The 15,222-nt window shown below is 45.3% G+C and overlaps 1 protein-coding gene across 4 annotated transcripts in view; it reads right to left on the bottom strand.

Moving 5' to 3' along the window:
* Positions 1-2,921: 2,921 nt before the first annotated feature.
* Ndrg3 (NDRG family member 3) overlaps positions 2,922-15,222 on the bottom strand; it is a 68,169-nt gene continuing 55,868 nt past the window's right edge. For 2 of the 4 annotated variants that reach the window (XM_057780804.1, XM_057780805.1), the window contains 9 exons: positions 14,901-14,957; positions 13,096-13,199; positions 11,876-11,941; positions 11,720-11,771; positions 9,083-9,130; positions 7,064-7,099; positions 6,845-6,896; positions 5,530-5,568; positions 2,922-4,451 (listed from right to left, as the gene is read on the bottom strand). In XM_057780804.1, coding sequence (XP_057636787.1) covers positions 4,270-4,451; positions 5,530-5,568; positions 6,845-6,896; positions 7,064-7,099; positions 9,083-9,130; positions 11,720-11,771; positions 11,876-11,941; positions 13,096-13,199; positions 14,901-14,957 — 636 coding nt within the window. In that variant the 3' untranslated portion in view covers positions 2,922-4,269. The remainder of the gene's footprint in view (positions 4,452-5,529; positions 5,569-6,844; positions 6,897-7,063; positions 7,100-9,082; positions 9,131-11,719; positions 11,772-11,875; positions 11,942-13,095; positions 13,200-14,900; positions 14,958-15,222) is intronic. The other 2 variants (XM_057780806.1, XM_057780807.1) reach the window with 1 other exon arrangement.

The following is a 15,222-nucleotide window of genomic DNA, read 5'->3' as shown; positions in this document are numbered from 1 at the left end:
TAGATAATGCCCTGGAAAACCAGCCCTGGGGCCATACTTCCTTCCTGGTTTTGAAGATCCTGTTACAAATTCTTCCAGGAGCTCTTCCTTTTTCACTTATTCTGTTGTGTTCCTGAGAAGTTTTTGTTTTTTGTTTTTATGAGACTATGAGCTATAGGGCTGTGTTCCCAAGGTTGTCCCCAAACTCTTGGGGTCAACTGGTCCCATTGCTTCACAGCCCTGTGACTGCCAGCAGGTTCGGTTGGAATATTTGTTCAATCCGCCATTACCCTACAGTTCCATGTCCTGTCCTCAGCATTGTGAGGCCCACCGAAGGCTCTCAACACACATCAACAGAATGAACCAAAGTGAGCAGAGTGTTTGCACAGTGTGCTATCCTCGGACTAAGCACATCCTTGGTTTCTAGAGAAATGTTGATTTTCCAATAATTTCTATTAAGTGTTTCAGTGAGGGGGGCTGGCTTGCTAATCCTTTCCAGATAACAAGGTAAAATTTCATGTTTGGTTCTATTCAATTATCATTCACTGAGTTTGTGCCAGGCACTGCCAAGGCTTCACAGTTGTAAGGAGCATCTCACAGAATAGATAGGGACCTTCCTTACCCTAGAGCCACATGCTGCCTGGATGAGGGTGTTGTCCATCAGCATCATGGGATGACATCCATGTCCTGGAATAGTCCCCACTGAGTAGACCTGGTCTTGCAGGGAGGACTGCTCCTCTGTCCATGGCCAGGGCCCACAGATGTGAGTCTTCCATCCTAACTAAAGGCCAACAGTTTGAGCTTATTTTTGCTTTTTCAACGTTGTCAACAACAGGTGTGGCAACAAATAAGAGATCCCGACTTAGGGTGTGATTAATTAATAATTTGAGTATAGAGGTGGATCTCTTCCACTGTGCCTAAAGGTCGGAGAATTCAAGTCTATCCCTGCTCCTTCAAGAAGACTGGCAGGAGCTTCCAGGGAGTGGCTGCCTGCAGGATACTTGGTCTAAGGATGATGGCATTACCCGTCCTGTCTAAACAACATAGTGCTTGATTGAGGATGCTCTGTTTATTTCTTTTATCATGTTAATGCAGTCTGTTGCCTCCTCCTCCTCTTTTGGAGTGGGATATATAAGCATGTGGAAAATAAACACTGGCAGTTTCAGTATTCACTGAATTTCCCTCCTGATGCTGTTCTGTGTTTCTGTCTTTTATTTCTCTCATATCTCTGTTCCTTTTGTTTAGTAATTCTAATCCTCATGCTCCTACCTTGGAATGTATGAATCTCATCAAGGCTGGACTCGAACAGCCCACCTGTCCTGCAGCCCCATTTCATCAGCTGGATAAACAGTGCTCTCTGCTGCCTCTCTGTGCAGCTCAGAGTCCACAGCAGAATTCAGGAGCACCAAGCAGGCTGGGGCCCCACAACTGGCTCTGGATGGCCCCTTCCTCTCAGACTCTGGGGACTGGGCAGCCTTGGTGGGGGGGTGGTTCTGCTGCCTTCCATTTCAGCTGCCCATGAGTATGAGGTTCAAGTTCGGTGCTTGGCTTTACATCTGCCATGGGTAGCATGGATGACTAACTCAGACCAGCTGTGTGACCTCAGGCAAAGCATGCAGCAAAGCATGCAGCTCGTAGGGTCTCCTGCAATGAAGGATCATAATACTGACTCCAGCTCAGCAGGGCCACAACCTTTAGGACCCTTGGGCCATAAGGGCCCTGCTTTTTGCTGGACACATCTCCAGGACTCTGCAACTTTCTCTTCCTGGTTTGGATAAGGCACGGTAACTAGTGGGAAGACGAGGCCCAGACAGTGGCAGTGAGGCCAAGGGTAAACAGGTGCTGGCCACATTTGTAGAAGAGATCAGATCGTTTGGCACATGTCTGAGAAGCATACTAGGAGCTTAGGCACTGTCTGTGGTGTCCTGGCAAGTGGATAGTCAGTGTTGGCAAAAGGCAACAGAAACTGCACAGTGCCCAGGCAGCTTTGTGTCTCTCTAATCCATTTTCATCGCAATGGCCATGTCTGCAGGATACAGTGACCTCATCTAGAGGATGAGCTGTCTGTTGCTCAGGCAGCAGGATAGACAGTGCAGAGCTAGAATGGTCACCTTCTCTTGGAACTTTGGTGAGCTTTTTTGCTTTGTTCTAGAGCTTGGAATTGACCCCAAGGGCCCACTCATAACTGTTCCTAGCCCCACTCCTTTTCAAACTGAGACTCTCACCCTGTGAGAACAACCGTAGATGCAGGAACTGACAGTGTAAAGACACTCCAAAGGGAGGATGACCAGAGTTCTCTTCTGTCATGTTAGAAGACTGTTGTCCAGAGCCAATAGTCCATATGGCCCTGTGGGTAGTAGTGGGAAGTCAAGGGGGTAGTCCAAAAGAGACCAGCATGTATATGAGGGCATGTTTGATAGAAGAATTCAAGTCTTCTTTAGGCAATCAGACGGTGAGAGCAGACTGTTTCTATGGGACCAGAAACACGTTATAGCCACCAGCTCTACTCCTGAATCCTTCGTTCCTGACTTGAGCAAAGCCTTCTTCCAGTCCCAGAATGGACTATTCCATCCTTTATAAGATGGTGGGCTCCTAAAACTATTCGTAGAGCAGCTTCTGGAGAAACAGAGCCTGCTGTCTTAAGAACCACCCAGGAAAGTGCTTGTAAATTATCACATGATAGTTAGGACCAGGAACTCCACAGAGATGATGGAACATAAGACATGGACTAACTTTCTTAGACTCTAGTTCTCTCTCATCAAGAATAGCACTGTCAGGCTTCTTGGGAGTTTTGAGGAGACCAGGGCATGTCAGGTAGATGGGGAATTCAGCATGGTATGATCACAGATCAGAAAACGCAGAGTTTGGAATCTGTAGAAGAGACTCATTCCAGCCCAAGACTTCAAAGAGTCACTTAGAGAAATGACACCAGCAGCCAGGGAACAATGAGACATATACAGCTTTATTTAATCTGTAAAAAGTCACACTCGGGTAGAGTGGCATCTTCCTTATCTTAGCATAAAGCAAGGAGTGTGTGAAAAACCTCTTCCTCAGGTTTGGAACCATATGACCCTGGCTGGGCTCACATCTGGATACTTCCAAGAAAGGAGTCCTTGCTGTGTGGCAGCTTCTTCTCAGAGGGTCTCCCTGGCTGGTATGACCCCTCACCAACAACCTGGACAGGGCTGCCCTGAGATTGTCTCCTTCCCTCCTAAAAAGGGACATTGCACGCTTAAGACTTTCCCAGAAATGGGTCCACTTCAATGTGACTTGGTTTCCATTAATGTTTGCTGGAACCTAGGCGACATTTCCTTATCATGGTGGTGTGTTAATGATTCCTCCTTTCCCCACTAAGACCCTCACCATTGATGGTATATTTAAATCATAGTGTCCCCTTCTCTGGGACAGAGGGATGGAGAACCACTCTCCATCCAACCTGGGAGGCACTTCCTACAGATGTGTGGGTGTCTGGGAAGTGGTATCAGATGCTACAGGGACAGCATTTTAGTCTGCAGAGTGGAGCCTGGTGTTTGTTTTCCATCTTCCTTGGATAATCTAGAGCTTAGGACAATTCCTTGGAGAAAATGCCACAGTGTGGAGATACCACTAATGGGTTTCAGATCGTGCCCTCTGACTTACACAATGACATGTATGAATCCGCTTGGACAGGGGAGGTGACTGTTACCTTGCCTATTTGTGTAACAGGTGACCCCTCTACTGGTCATAGCCAGTCAATGGTCTACACAGTAACTACATCCCCACATCCCTCAAATTCGCTCTTTCCTAAAATCACTGCAAATGTTGTCCAAGTGGAACCAAAATCCAACCTTGTGGCCCAAGCCATCCAGATATCTGCTCTGCATATTTCCTTTTAAAACGCCACTGAGTGCAAGAACATCCCTTTGCAGAAGCGCTACAAGAAAGCATGACTAAAATCACAGAACTATGCACACACAGACACAGACACGCGTGCTCGCACACACATGGAGTTGAGAATCAAAGAATCTCGTCAGATACATATTTGAGGGAGCACAGGGAAAGGCTGGCAAGAGAAGATATGGAGATCAGGTCGGATCAAGATGTTGGAATGTTACAGTAATGGCATGGGTGTGGTTCTTGGTATATACAAAAAGGGGTGTGTAGAGAGAATGGTAAATCCAGGCTATTAGAGAAAGGTTCTGTGGCCATGCATGAGTGAAAGTGGAGGCCAGCTGACAGGATGAAATGTTCTATTATGGAGTGGTCATTTCAAGGAGGAGGGACTTGCGTGGTCCAGGGAGGAGCATCTGCTTAGCAAGACACCTCCATGGTCTGGTGTCTGTCCAGGACATCAGGGGACTCACAGGACTCTTGAGTTCCATCTGACTGATTGCTGGTCACAGACCTGCTAAAGGGACTTTCTCCAGAGCCAATGCTACTCGAGGTGGAGTGGGTTCGTGATCGGGCGAGCCGGGTCATGCTGGCAGATGGTACTGTAACAAAGAACCAGGAGATCAGGAGGAGGAGCTTGGAGAACCTCAGGTGCTCTACAAGCTTCACCTAAGACTTCACCTTTCCCAGCCCACCTAAGATGATGCCCAGGACGGCATACGAGGTGCCCCCTCTGCACCATTTGCTCTAGGTGAGTGACTGTATGTAAGGCTGCTGTGATCTCCTGCATCTGGATTCTCCCCAGATTTGACTTCAGACTCTGATGGGAAACCCTAAAGGTAGAGTAAAGCCTCTTAGCTGTGACCACACCATTCATACAGTGATTAGGAAGGTGGCTTTGGGAACACACATTGATCACCAAAACCTGCAGTGCATGCAAGACTAAACCAAAAGAAAGAATGACAAACCACACAAGTAGGAAGGCATTTCACAAACAGTGCAAGCCCGATACAACAAGACTACCATCCGTGTCCACAGGTACTGTTGCCCTCTGGGGAGGAGACATGGATGGGTGGAGGGGAAGGAAGGTGTTCTGGAGCTGATTGCTATACAGGCATGTGGTACAGGCTATTGGGGACAAGGGGTTGACATGGGACTGACTCTGGAGTTGTTTAATTTAGACTTCTATTTTGTTACTGTTACTACTTTGACTTTAAGATCCTTTTAGCTTCATCATGCTCACCTGACAGAACTAACTGCCCATAATTCTGGATCATCAGTCACTGTCCCTGCTATCATTTCATCATCACTGTGGTGGTATCTGGACACAGATGCTAACATCTCACCTAGAGTCAAGACTGCAGGACCTTTCTGATTCCTCTTTAGGGCTCACTTCAAGGATTAGTAAATGTGTGGTGGTAGTGGAAGAGGGACCCCTCCCACATTGAGCTTTGGCTGCCACTGTCACCCTGGCTGAGGATGAGAGGAGGCCTGGGCATTTCAATGGACTCCTTTTTTTCTTATAGAACCAGGCCTGATCTGTAGGGTAAACTCTTAGAGCACACTAAGCCCTGTTCTATCGGGCTCTCACTGCACAGGGAACTGCGGACATGCTGCAGGCAGCCAATGCAGCAGAAAGAGCATGGTTGAAAGGCGGGCAGGGCCAGCACAGGAAGGTACCTGACTCGCTGCTGAGGTGACTGAGCTGCACATACGGGACTGGAAGCAGGATGGACACAGGAAAAGGCAGGTTAGTGACCCACAAGAGCTATGTGACAACCTTGGCTGCCTAGAAGATGCTGACAGGATACTGAGCAGGGATGGAAGTTTCTTTCAAGGTCCCAGAGAAGAGCATCGATGCTTAAGCACCACTTTTAATGCCACTTCTTGAAACAGACAAAAGAAGCTATTCCACTCTCATTCTATAGGTAGCCTCCATACCCTGTTTTAGAAGCTAGCTGCATGATCAGATCTTTCCTGGGGGAGAGGATGAGACTAGCCTTGGAGAGGATTTCTCCTCCTGGTGAGCCAGAGGGCTGTGTGTGTGGGCTCGGGTGGTAGCAGCTCACAGACGGGGACGACATAGCCACTCTAGACAAGACACACATGGTCTTTCTGGCAGTCTAGGGACCACCTTCCTGGGCAGCTCACCAACGGTCATTATCTAATGGACACCAAAGATGGAAAATCTGCCCACTGGGTAAAGAGCTCTGTTCTGGGGTTAAAGGTATTTATTTATTTCCCCCCGAGAGAAGCAAGTGTGAGTTTCTGTGACAAATGAGAAAGCTCAGGGTCTAAGAGGTAAGAGCCCAATGTAGCAGCAGATGACATGGACGTGCTCTAAAACTGCCAGCTCATCTATGGCAGAACAGATTTTAGTAAGGACACTGTTCTTTTCTCCTGAGCCTTTACTATGTTTCTGTGGGACAGATAAAATCTGCTGGGTTCAGATATAAATCATAAGCTCCAGTTTACAGCTAAGGCAGCCAAAGCTTCAGTGGTTAAGATGTGGGCCTGGAGTCAGACTTTGAAAGTTTCAATCATGGCTATGCTGCTTACTGGTTGCTACAGGAGGCAGCTAAACATTCTTGAGCCTCAGTGTGCTATAAAATTACCTCTTAGAGCCAGGTGTGGTGACACACATCTTTAATCTCAGCACTCAGGAGGCAGAGGCAGGTGGATTTCTGAGTTTGAGGCCCCTCTGATCTACAGAGTAAGTTCCAGGATAGCTAGGGCTACACAGAGAAACCTTGTCTCAAAAAACAAAACAAAACAAACAAAGACAGGAAAAAAAAATCACCTTTTAGTCTGAGGATGTATCTTAGCTGTCAGCCTCACTTAGACACATGCACTGATGAATGAACACTTTATACTCCATTGTCGTCTACTCAAAGTCCAACTAGCAAATGGGTGGTCCTGAGAATTGTGGTCTCCCAGATGTTAAACGTATCCTATTACCCATAAACTTCTGCTAAATAGAAAACATACTACTCACTGTAGCCCATTCCCTGCAAAAAGTACTTGAAGGCCTCGGTGAGCTTCCCAGGCTGGAGGAACAAACAAAGAAGGCATTAATTTTTGCATTAAGTAGAGAGGTAGCAAAGGGCTGGGGGAGGGAGACAGAGGAGAGAGAGAGAGAGAGAGAGAGAGAGAGAGAGAGAGAGAGAGAGAGAGAGAGAGAGAGAGAGAGAGATTATTATGAACACTTTCTTACCTGAACTACTTGGGGCAGTCCTCCACAGTCTGCCATCTAGAAGAGGAAGAACACCTAAGTCAGCAGGACCTCCACAAAGGAGAACGCTCTCAGTATTCCATGTCCCTTTCAAAGAGTTCAGGAATGAACTTGATGCTTAACAGCATCCATCTTTGTATTACCTCAGGGCACGCTATGCAGTCTTGATGCTGGCCATACCCTTGAGAGAGATGTCCAGCGCTGTTCATTCACAGGATCTCAGGCCTGGCATTCAGGCCTCTGAAAGTATTTCTTGTTAGGCTGACAGTGCTATCAGCTAAAACTTTCATCCTGGCTCATCTGCACCCAAAGACACTTATTTCACAGTCCTCAAACAATGTGCTGCACATCTCAGTGTGTCATACTTTGTAAGGGCCCCTTTCCCTACTACGAGGTCAGGGCAGGGCTTCCTATGTTGCTGAGTCCACTTCTCGCCTCTAAGTACTTGGGCACAGGCCCCGGATGTCCTCCTCTACTTGTTCTCCTTTGCTCCTCTTTCTCTTGTTCTCTTGCCCTTCTCATTTCTCCTTCTATTTATCCTCTCGGCCTGCCAGTCCCACCTATCCTGCCTTGCTGTTGGCCATTCAGTGCTTTATTAGACCATGAAGTGTTTTAGACAGGCAAAGAGTCACAGCTTCACAGAGTTAAACAAATGCAGCATAAACAAAGCGACTCATTAAACAAATGTTCCAGAGCATAAATAAATGTAACACACCTTAAAATAATATTCTATAACAGAGTTCCTCTATGTAGTCTTGGCTATCCTGGAACTCACTCTGTAGACCAGGCTGGCCTTGACCTCAAAGATTTGCCTGCCTCTGCCTCCCAAGTGCTGGGATTAAGGGTGTGTGCTGTCACTACCCGGCAAGGATGAATCTTGATAATCTAGAAACTTTTAACAAGTACAAGAAGCCCCAAGAGAAAAATGTACCCGTCATCACTAAGACATTCTTAGAAGTTTCCTTAAAAACACAGCAGGACTCAGGATATAAAGCACCCCAGCATCACCTCATTTCTTCTTGTGTTGTACATTCACTAAATTTTGAGTGGAATGAGAAAGTGTTTATGACAAAATGGAGGAAAACAGAAACATCTTCTAACCTTTATTTTCTTGGTTGTTTTGTAGTTCAGGATAGCCTGGAACTTTGACAGGCTGGCTTCAAACTTACAGCAAACCTCCTGCCTCAGCCTCCTATAAGTCAGAATTATAGGCATAGGCCACCATCCTAGCTTTCTTTCTTCTTCCTTTCTTTTTTTTTTTTTTCCTCCCCAAGACAGGGTTTCTCTGTGGTTTTGGAGCCTGTCCTGGAACTAGCTCTTTTTTTTTTTTTTCTTTGATTTTGATTTTCGAGACAGGGTTTCTCTGTAGTTTTTGGTGTCTGTCCTGGAACTAGCTCTTGTAGACCAGGCTGGTCTCGAACTCACAGAGATAGGCCTGCCTCTGCCTCCCAAGTGCTGGGATTAAAGGCGTGTGCCACCACCGCCTGGCTCTTCTTCCTTTTTTTAAAAAAAAATTTTTTTTTTCAGACTGGGTATCTCTATGAAGCCCAGGCAAAAGATGTACTTGTATCTCCTTAGCGCTGGGATTAAAGGTCTGTGACACCGTGCTCAGACCTCCAGCTCCTCTGACCTTATGATCTAAAAAGATATACGAAAAAAGACACTAGTATATTACTACATATTTGTTTTTTGAGAATTTAGAAAATATATTCTTTGGGCTGGTGAGTCGGCCCAGAGGATAAAAGTGTTTGCAGCCAATGCAGCCAAGCCTGACAACCTGAGTCCTACCCTTGAGACCCACATGGTAGAAGGAGAGAACTGACTTCTGTAACTTGTCCTTATGTGCCTTGGCATGTATTGTCCATCACCAATAAGCACATAAATGTAATTAATCTATTTTTCTTATTCTAAGAGAGAGAAAGAGAGAGAGAGAATAAAAACACAGAGTTGACAAGTACGTAAGTTATCACAAGTAGTTGGCTGTGAAAGAAGACATATTACCTTTAGCAAAGTGGTATTTATAGGGTCGAGGCGAGAATTGCATTCAACCTGAAAAAGAAAAGAACTTTAGAAATTAGAATTACCATGTCAGTGATCTTACATGCCAAAGAGATTAGGTGTCATACAAAGTGTGATACACACTTTGTCTGATGGTTCAGATTTCATCTAAAAATTTTGCCATTTTCTTTTCTGATGCTTTTAGTCTTTAATGAACAACATGCTGACTCTAAAGCCTCTTACTGCTGGCCATGATGTGGGCAAGGAACATTCCTTTTCTGAGAGGCAAACAGGACTGTGGCCCTGTCCTGCTAGAATCTCCTCCATGCTGTCCCAGCACACCTGGCCTATCAGCTGGGCCTGTGTTCTGTGTCCACCTCCCTGCTCAGTCCCTCCTGTCTGGAGTGGAGAGCTGCCATTCCCCAACCACTGACTCTTCTGCCTCACTGCCTCTCTGGCTCCCCAGTGTGAAGCTGAATTCTTCAATAGATTGTCCTGCTGCATGGTCAGCAAAATTAGGGATGACAGCCTGGTACACCTCCATGTTTGGGATCTTGTGCCCTTCTACCCGTGAAGGCAGGAACCTCAAAGAAAATATTTTGGGAAGATAATCTGAGCACATGCCCCATCACTGAGCTTTATACCTATGGCTCTAGGAGGACAATATTTTATGGCTTCACTTGATCAAACAGCTTCCCTTATGTCTTCTAAGAATACACATAAAACTTCACAGTTGTGTGGAATGAACAGAAAGAAGGCCAAGTAGGAATTTCAGAGACAGAAGGAAAAAAGGCGGTGTCTGGAGACTCCCAGAGGCAGAAAAAGGAGGATTGTGCAGTACACATGTGTCAGTACAGCGGAGGGTATAAGTGAAGATGCACACAGAGCAAATTCAGGGCAGACTGGAGCTCACTGTGGAAGGCAAGATGGTTTCTGAGGTGACAAGATCTGATTTAGGAGAACAGTGGCATGTGTGGCTTACTGAAGAGGCAGTGGTTCTAGTTACCTAGGCAAGAACCAGCAATCCAGGTGAACTTTGGGTCTTGGGATTGCTGATGGGCAGGTATACAAAACTCCTCTGAAATCAGGAGATGATCTAAAAGCCAAGATCAAGTCAGAGGTTTAATTTGTTCTATGTGAATGACAATGCAGCTTGTGATAAACAAATGCACCATTTTTCTATAGAATATGCAAGGATTCCACAGATAGAATTTTGAAATGGGTATTTAATGGCTAGTCACAGTGCTCAGAATATAGTAGATAAGCTATATTTTCTAAGAAATCAACTTCCATGTCTGGATTTAACAAAGCATGTTTTCCGTTATCCACTACTTTGTAATTCATACAATGTTCTGTGTCTCCATTTTTAACTAACCACAGTCACCAGGGCTGCATGTGTGTTTTCCTGCAGGGCTGGAGACTGAATCCAGGGCCTTGCACATTAGTGCTGTGCCTTAAGCTACATTCCCAGCCTCAGTCATTAGTCTCTGACGTGTCTATGCATTTTCCAAATCCCCAAATAGATCTGTTATTATTCAGCCCTGAACAAATAGAAGATTCTCAGAAGGATGCTGAATTAGTGAGTAAAACCAGGTGTCAGTCCTGAACTGGCACTTGCTGAGTTTCTCCTGGTATCCTGTGGTGTCTCTCAAGTTCCTACCACTAGAGGCATATGGGGTTCTGGCCAGGGCAGCAGGTCTAAATGCGGTTAGAGGAGGGTCTACTCTGTGTTTCTGATGAGGCCTCACCTCTTGAAAAACAGGAGTGTGGAAATAAGATGAAAAGGCCTTATTTATTTGGCTAAACTATACCTTTAAAAAAATAAGTGACTGGGTAGTGGTGGCGCACGCCTTTAATCCCAGCACTCAGGAGGCAGAGGCAGGCGGATCTCTGTGAGTTTGGTCTACAAGAGCTAGTTCCAGGACAGGCTCCAGAGCTACAAAGAAACCCTGTCTCAAAAAAATCAAAATAAGTAAATAAATTTAAAATAAATAAATAAGTAAATAAATAAATAAATAAAAATAAAAAATAAGTGAACGTGCTATTTAAGTCAACACAAGGGAGAGAGATACAGGCTCTCGACTGCTTTCTCATTTGCTGGATTTGTGGTGGCTAACTTCTTTTATTTATTTTTTTGGATTTTTCGAGACAGGGTTTCTCCGTAGCTTTTGGTTCCTGTCCTGGAACTAGCTCTTATAGACCAGGCTGGCCTCGAACTCACAGAGATCCACCTGTCTCTGCCTCCCGAGTGCTGGGATTAAAGGCGTGCGCCACCACCGCCTGGTGGCTAACTTTAAGTGGAAGGCTGAGTGCCAAAAATCTAACTGTAATTGCCACAGAGTGAACAGCAGCACACAGAGCACACTGATCAATCTGATGGGACCTGATGACTACTGAGGAACTGATTTAGAAATAGGTAAAAGTAAAACCTGGTAGGTGGAATTAGATACAGCATGGCTTTGTGTGGTCATGTTTCCATGACACACTGTGTCAGCTGTGTTCCTGCCACATACATGGTTCAATTAGATACAGCATGGCCTTGTGTGGCCATGTTTCCATGACACACTGTGTCAGCTGTGTTCCTGCCACACACACTTGACTACACTTCAATCCCAGCTGCTCACATCGGGACATACTTACCACAGCCTCCACAGCAGGTGAATTGTCCCCTACCACCAGTAAAGTAGAACACCTAGGAACATGCGGAAGAAGGAGATGGTCAGCAAGTAAATGGACAATGGATTCGTCATGACAAGCAGATACATAGCCATTCAGCGGGGAGACTGAGGCACTTACTTTAATGTTTTCAACCTGTTATCATTTTGGCCCAATATAGGTCTTTCAATTTCCAGGTCTCTGCGTCTAGACAAACAAAGCAGAATCAGTATCGTTTGCAGGAGATCGTGGCCCTTCATGTGTTTCCCGAACATGTAATCCAGAGTATGACAGTCTAGGAACACTGTCTTTTCTTCACACCTCACGATGGAAGGGCCCTGAGCTATTCTCCTTAGCAGCTGTTTCCATGGCTACAGAGCAGGAGCGGATTTTATGGATGCTAAAAAGGGGGTAGAACTTTAAAACTTTAACAGGAGCCCTACTGAAATCCTCAGGTCTAACTTGAATTTTCCAAGTGGTCTGTAGGAATGAGTCCCTTAGGAGGAGGGAATGACATACTTTTATATGGGAAGAGGATTTTACTTATTAAAGCTTTGCAAAGAACTTTTTAGTCTTTATTTCAATTAAAAGTAAAAAGCTCTCCAGACCAGGTCCGAAGCTTGGCATCACACCTTACAGGCTATGTAACTCTGCAGGCTTCCAGCTGACAAATGCAGCCTTCTCCACCATCTTCCCTCTGGAAAACTATCACTAGGGTAAGAACCAGGGCTCTCTCCTCAGCTTACCCTCTGACAGCGAAGGTATGAAAGTAAATTTTGAACTACTCAAGGAAAAAGGAGTTGACTTACATCCTTGTGTTACTCTGACTGATTCATGACAAGGTATCAGCAAGCGGAATCAAAATCAAGTCCTAGTATTCTCTCCACTGTCTTCCTGTAGGGCTTCCTTCTGGTCCCTGCCATTCTTTTCTTTTCTTTTTCTTTTTTCTTTTTTTGGTTTTTCGAGACAGGATTTCTCTGTGGCTTTGGAGCCTGTCCTGGAACTAGCTCTTGTAGAGCAGGCTGGCCTCAAACTCACAGAGATCCGCCTGCCTCTGCCTCCAGAGTGCTGGGATTAGAGGCATACACCACCACTGCCCTCTTTTCTTAAATATATGTAAGTTAGATTTCTTTTTTTCTCCCTCAAGACAACCTAGAAACTACAACTGTTTTATAGCTCACAGTTTCCTTCTTTAGAGATCTTTCTAAAATCTGTCTATAGTTTTCCATCCTAGAATGGTCAAACCGCAGAGGCAAGACAACAATGGCGGTAGATTATTCCTCCCGTCTGCTTCCTTAGATGTCACACAGACTTTAGAGCTGGACTACACAGTTAATAGAAGGAATGGCAAACAACTCTACCCATTATAGGAACCCAGGAAGAGCTGGAGGTTTTCTTGGTTGATGTCTTGAGCAATGTGCAGTCTGTAGGTTTGAATGAGGTCCAAATTGGCCTGCAACTCCTCCTAGAATAAGTGAGAGAAAACACCAGTAAACTGGGCTGCAGAGCAAGTCTGTCCTATTTGGTTAGTATTTTCAGTGGCAATAGCCTTTCCATGCAGGGATTTGGGGCAGAGCTTAGGATTTACTAATGTACAGATACACTGAATAGCTAACATCTTTATTTGCCTCATCACAGTTTAGTTCCATATTCTGTGTCAAATGAGGGCACCAACGGGTATATGGAATGGCATATACTAAAAATAGTTACACAGGGCAAAAAATGTCACGCCCAGACAGTACATATTATGATTTTACTCATTTGAAGTTCAAAAGCAGGAAAAAGTAAAGAAGAGAGGTAATGGACTAGTGAGTACATTGTTTAGGAGGATTAGTGAGCAGGAAGCACACAAGAGAACCTTTTTGGTTGGTAGAAATATTCTATATAATATATATGGTAACAAAAAACACACAGGACAAAGATCAGAGACATTACATTTACAGTGTGTACATCGTAGTATATGTGAATTATGTCTCCTTAATCAAGGAAACAATATAGATGGAGGTCACCCACCAACAAAAGAATGAGAGTAAAATCCCAAGGACTTAGAAAGCTGAAGGAAGAGGACCCAAGTCTGAGGACATGCCTGGGCATAGGCATTGCTTCAGAGGCAAGAAAGGAAATAATCAGACTTAGAGTGACTGCCTGAACAACAGGAAATGAGAAGGGTTGCAGATTTTCTGTAATAGGGCTGTATAAGCTCCTTTCTCTAAACAAAAGTCAGTTTGTTACACTGATAAAATGTAATGAACTAAAAGAAAACAATGAAGGAAAGACTACTACTTTGGAGCTGGACTTTGATGTAAAGGTCAGCTCCTTCATTTCCCATGTGGACAATGGTGGCAAATTATGCTGTGTTTCTGCCCTTAAAATAAAGCCAAAGGAGCTGGAGAGAAAGCTCAGTGGTTAAGAGCATTGGTTGTTCTTTCAGAGGACCCAGTCTTACACCACATAAGCAAGATAAAAAAACTACCTCGCACATACATAATCAGTAGAAGGTAAGAGCTTGATCTATCCTAACCTTGCACTTTCCTTGAGGCGTATTCGGAATACTAAGTACTCTAGACTGGGTAGCCTCTGCCCCTCACTGTAACTGTTCCTCCACACCCCAGCCGCCTCACAGCTCCTGACCTCATTGCTCAGTTTCTCATCACTCACTTTTCCCTTTGAAAACAGGACTGCAGGCCAATCCCCACCAACAATTATCCACAGCGCAGGTCACCCCTGCTGCAGATTTCAGTGTCTGCCAGTCCGTGAGGACGGAATGAGATCATCTCTAAGCTCCTCTCACAAGAACATTTCCGCGTTCTTTGTCTTCTCCTTCTGAAACTTGTATTTCTGTGAGGCCTTCTCTGAAGCCCCCGGTGGCTCTAAAGATGTCTGGTGAGCACTGGTGTTGTCAAACACACAGATGGCATTCTGCTCACAGGGGACAGGTGGGGAGATGCTGTTTTCTGTCACTCTCCAAGTGCCAAGATCCATGAGCTAAGAGAAGCCTCCCCTCAGGCCTGGCCTTGGCAGGGCCACACGTCCTTCTGACTGCAAGGGACATGTTATCTGCCAGGATCCAGGAGATTGCAAGGTACCTCTCTTTCTTTCCTAAAACACAACAAAGCTTCGCACACAAGCCAGTAAACCCAGCTCTGCCGGCGGCACAGGTGCTTACCTGCCCAAAGTGATGAGCCAAAATGATGTCCACGATGTTGGTCGTCAAGCCTGAGAGCTGGAAGAGAAAAGTGTGTTAGGAGGATGAGCACACGGGAGCAGTCACAGGCTGTCCACTAAAGGAGGGCACTTCACACACAGTGTCTTCTAAATCAAACACACATAGACCAGTATCATGTCAAAGAAATGGGGAGGGAATACAAGAAAAAACTAAGTATTCTTTCCATGGTATGAGCACAGCTTGCTTTAAAATAGGGCTGGAAGAATAGTGGCCATTCCTTCAAAAACAGGGAGACTTGAGACCCGTGGCAGTCTGCTGCTTC

The sequence above is a fragment of the Chionomys nivalis genome, chromosome 9 (genome assembly GCF_950005125.1).
Source record: "Chionomys nivalis chromosome 9, mChiNiv1.1, whole genome shotgun sequence".
NCBI classification, from domain to species: Eukaryota; Metazoa; Chordata; class Mammalia; order Rodentia; family Cricetidae; genus Chionomys; species Chionomys nivalis.
Note: the sequence above shows the minus strand (reverse complement) of the source record. Positions and strands in the feature narration are given on the sequence as shown.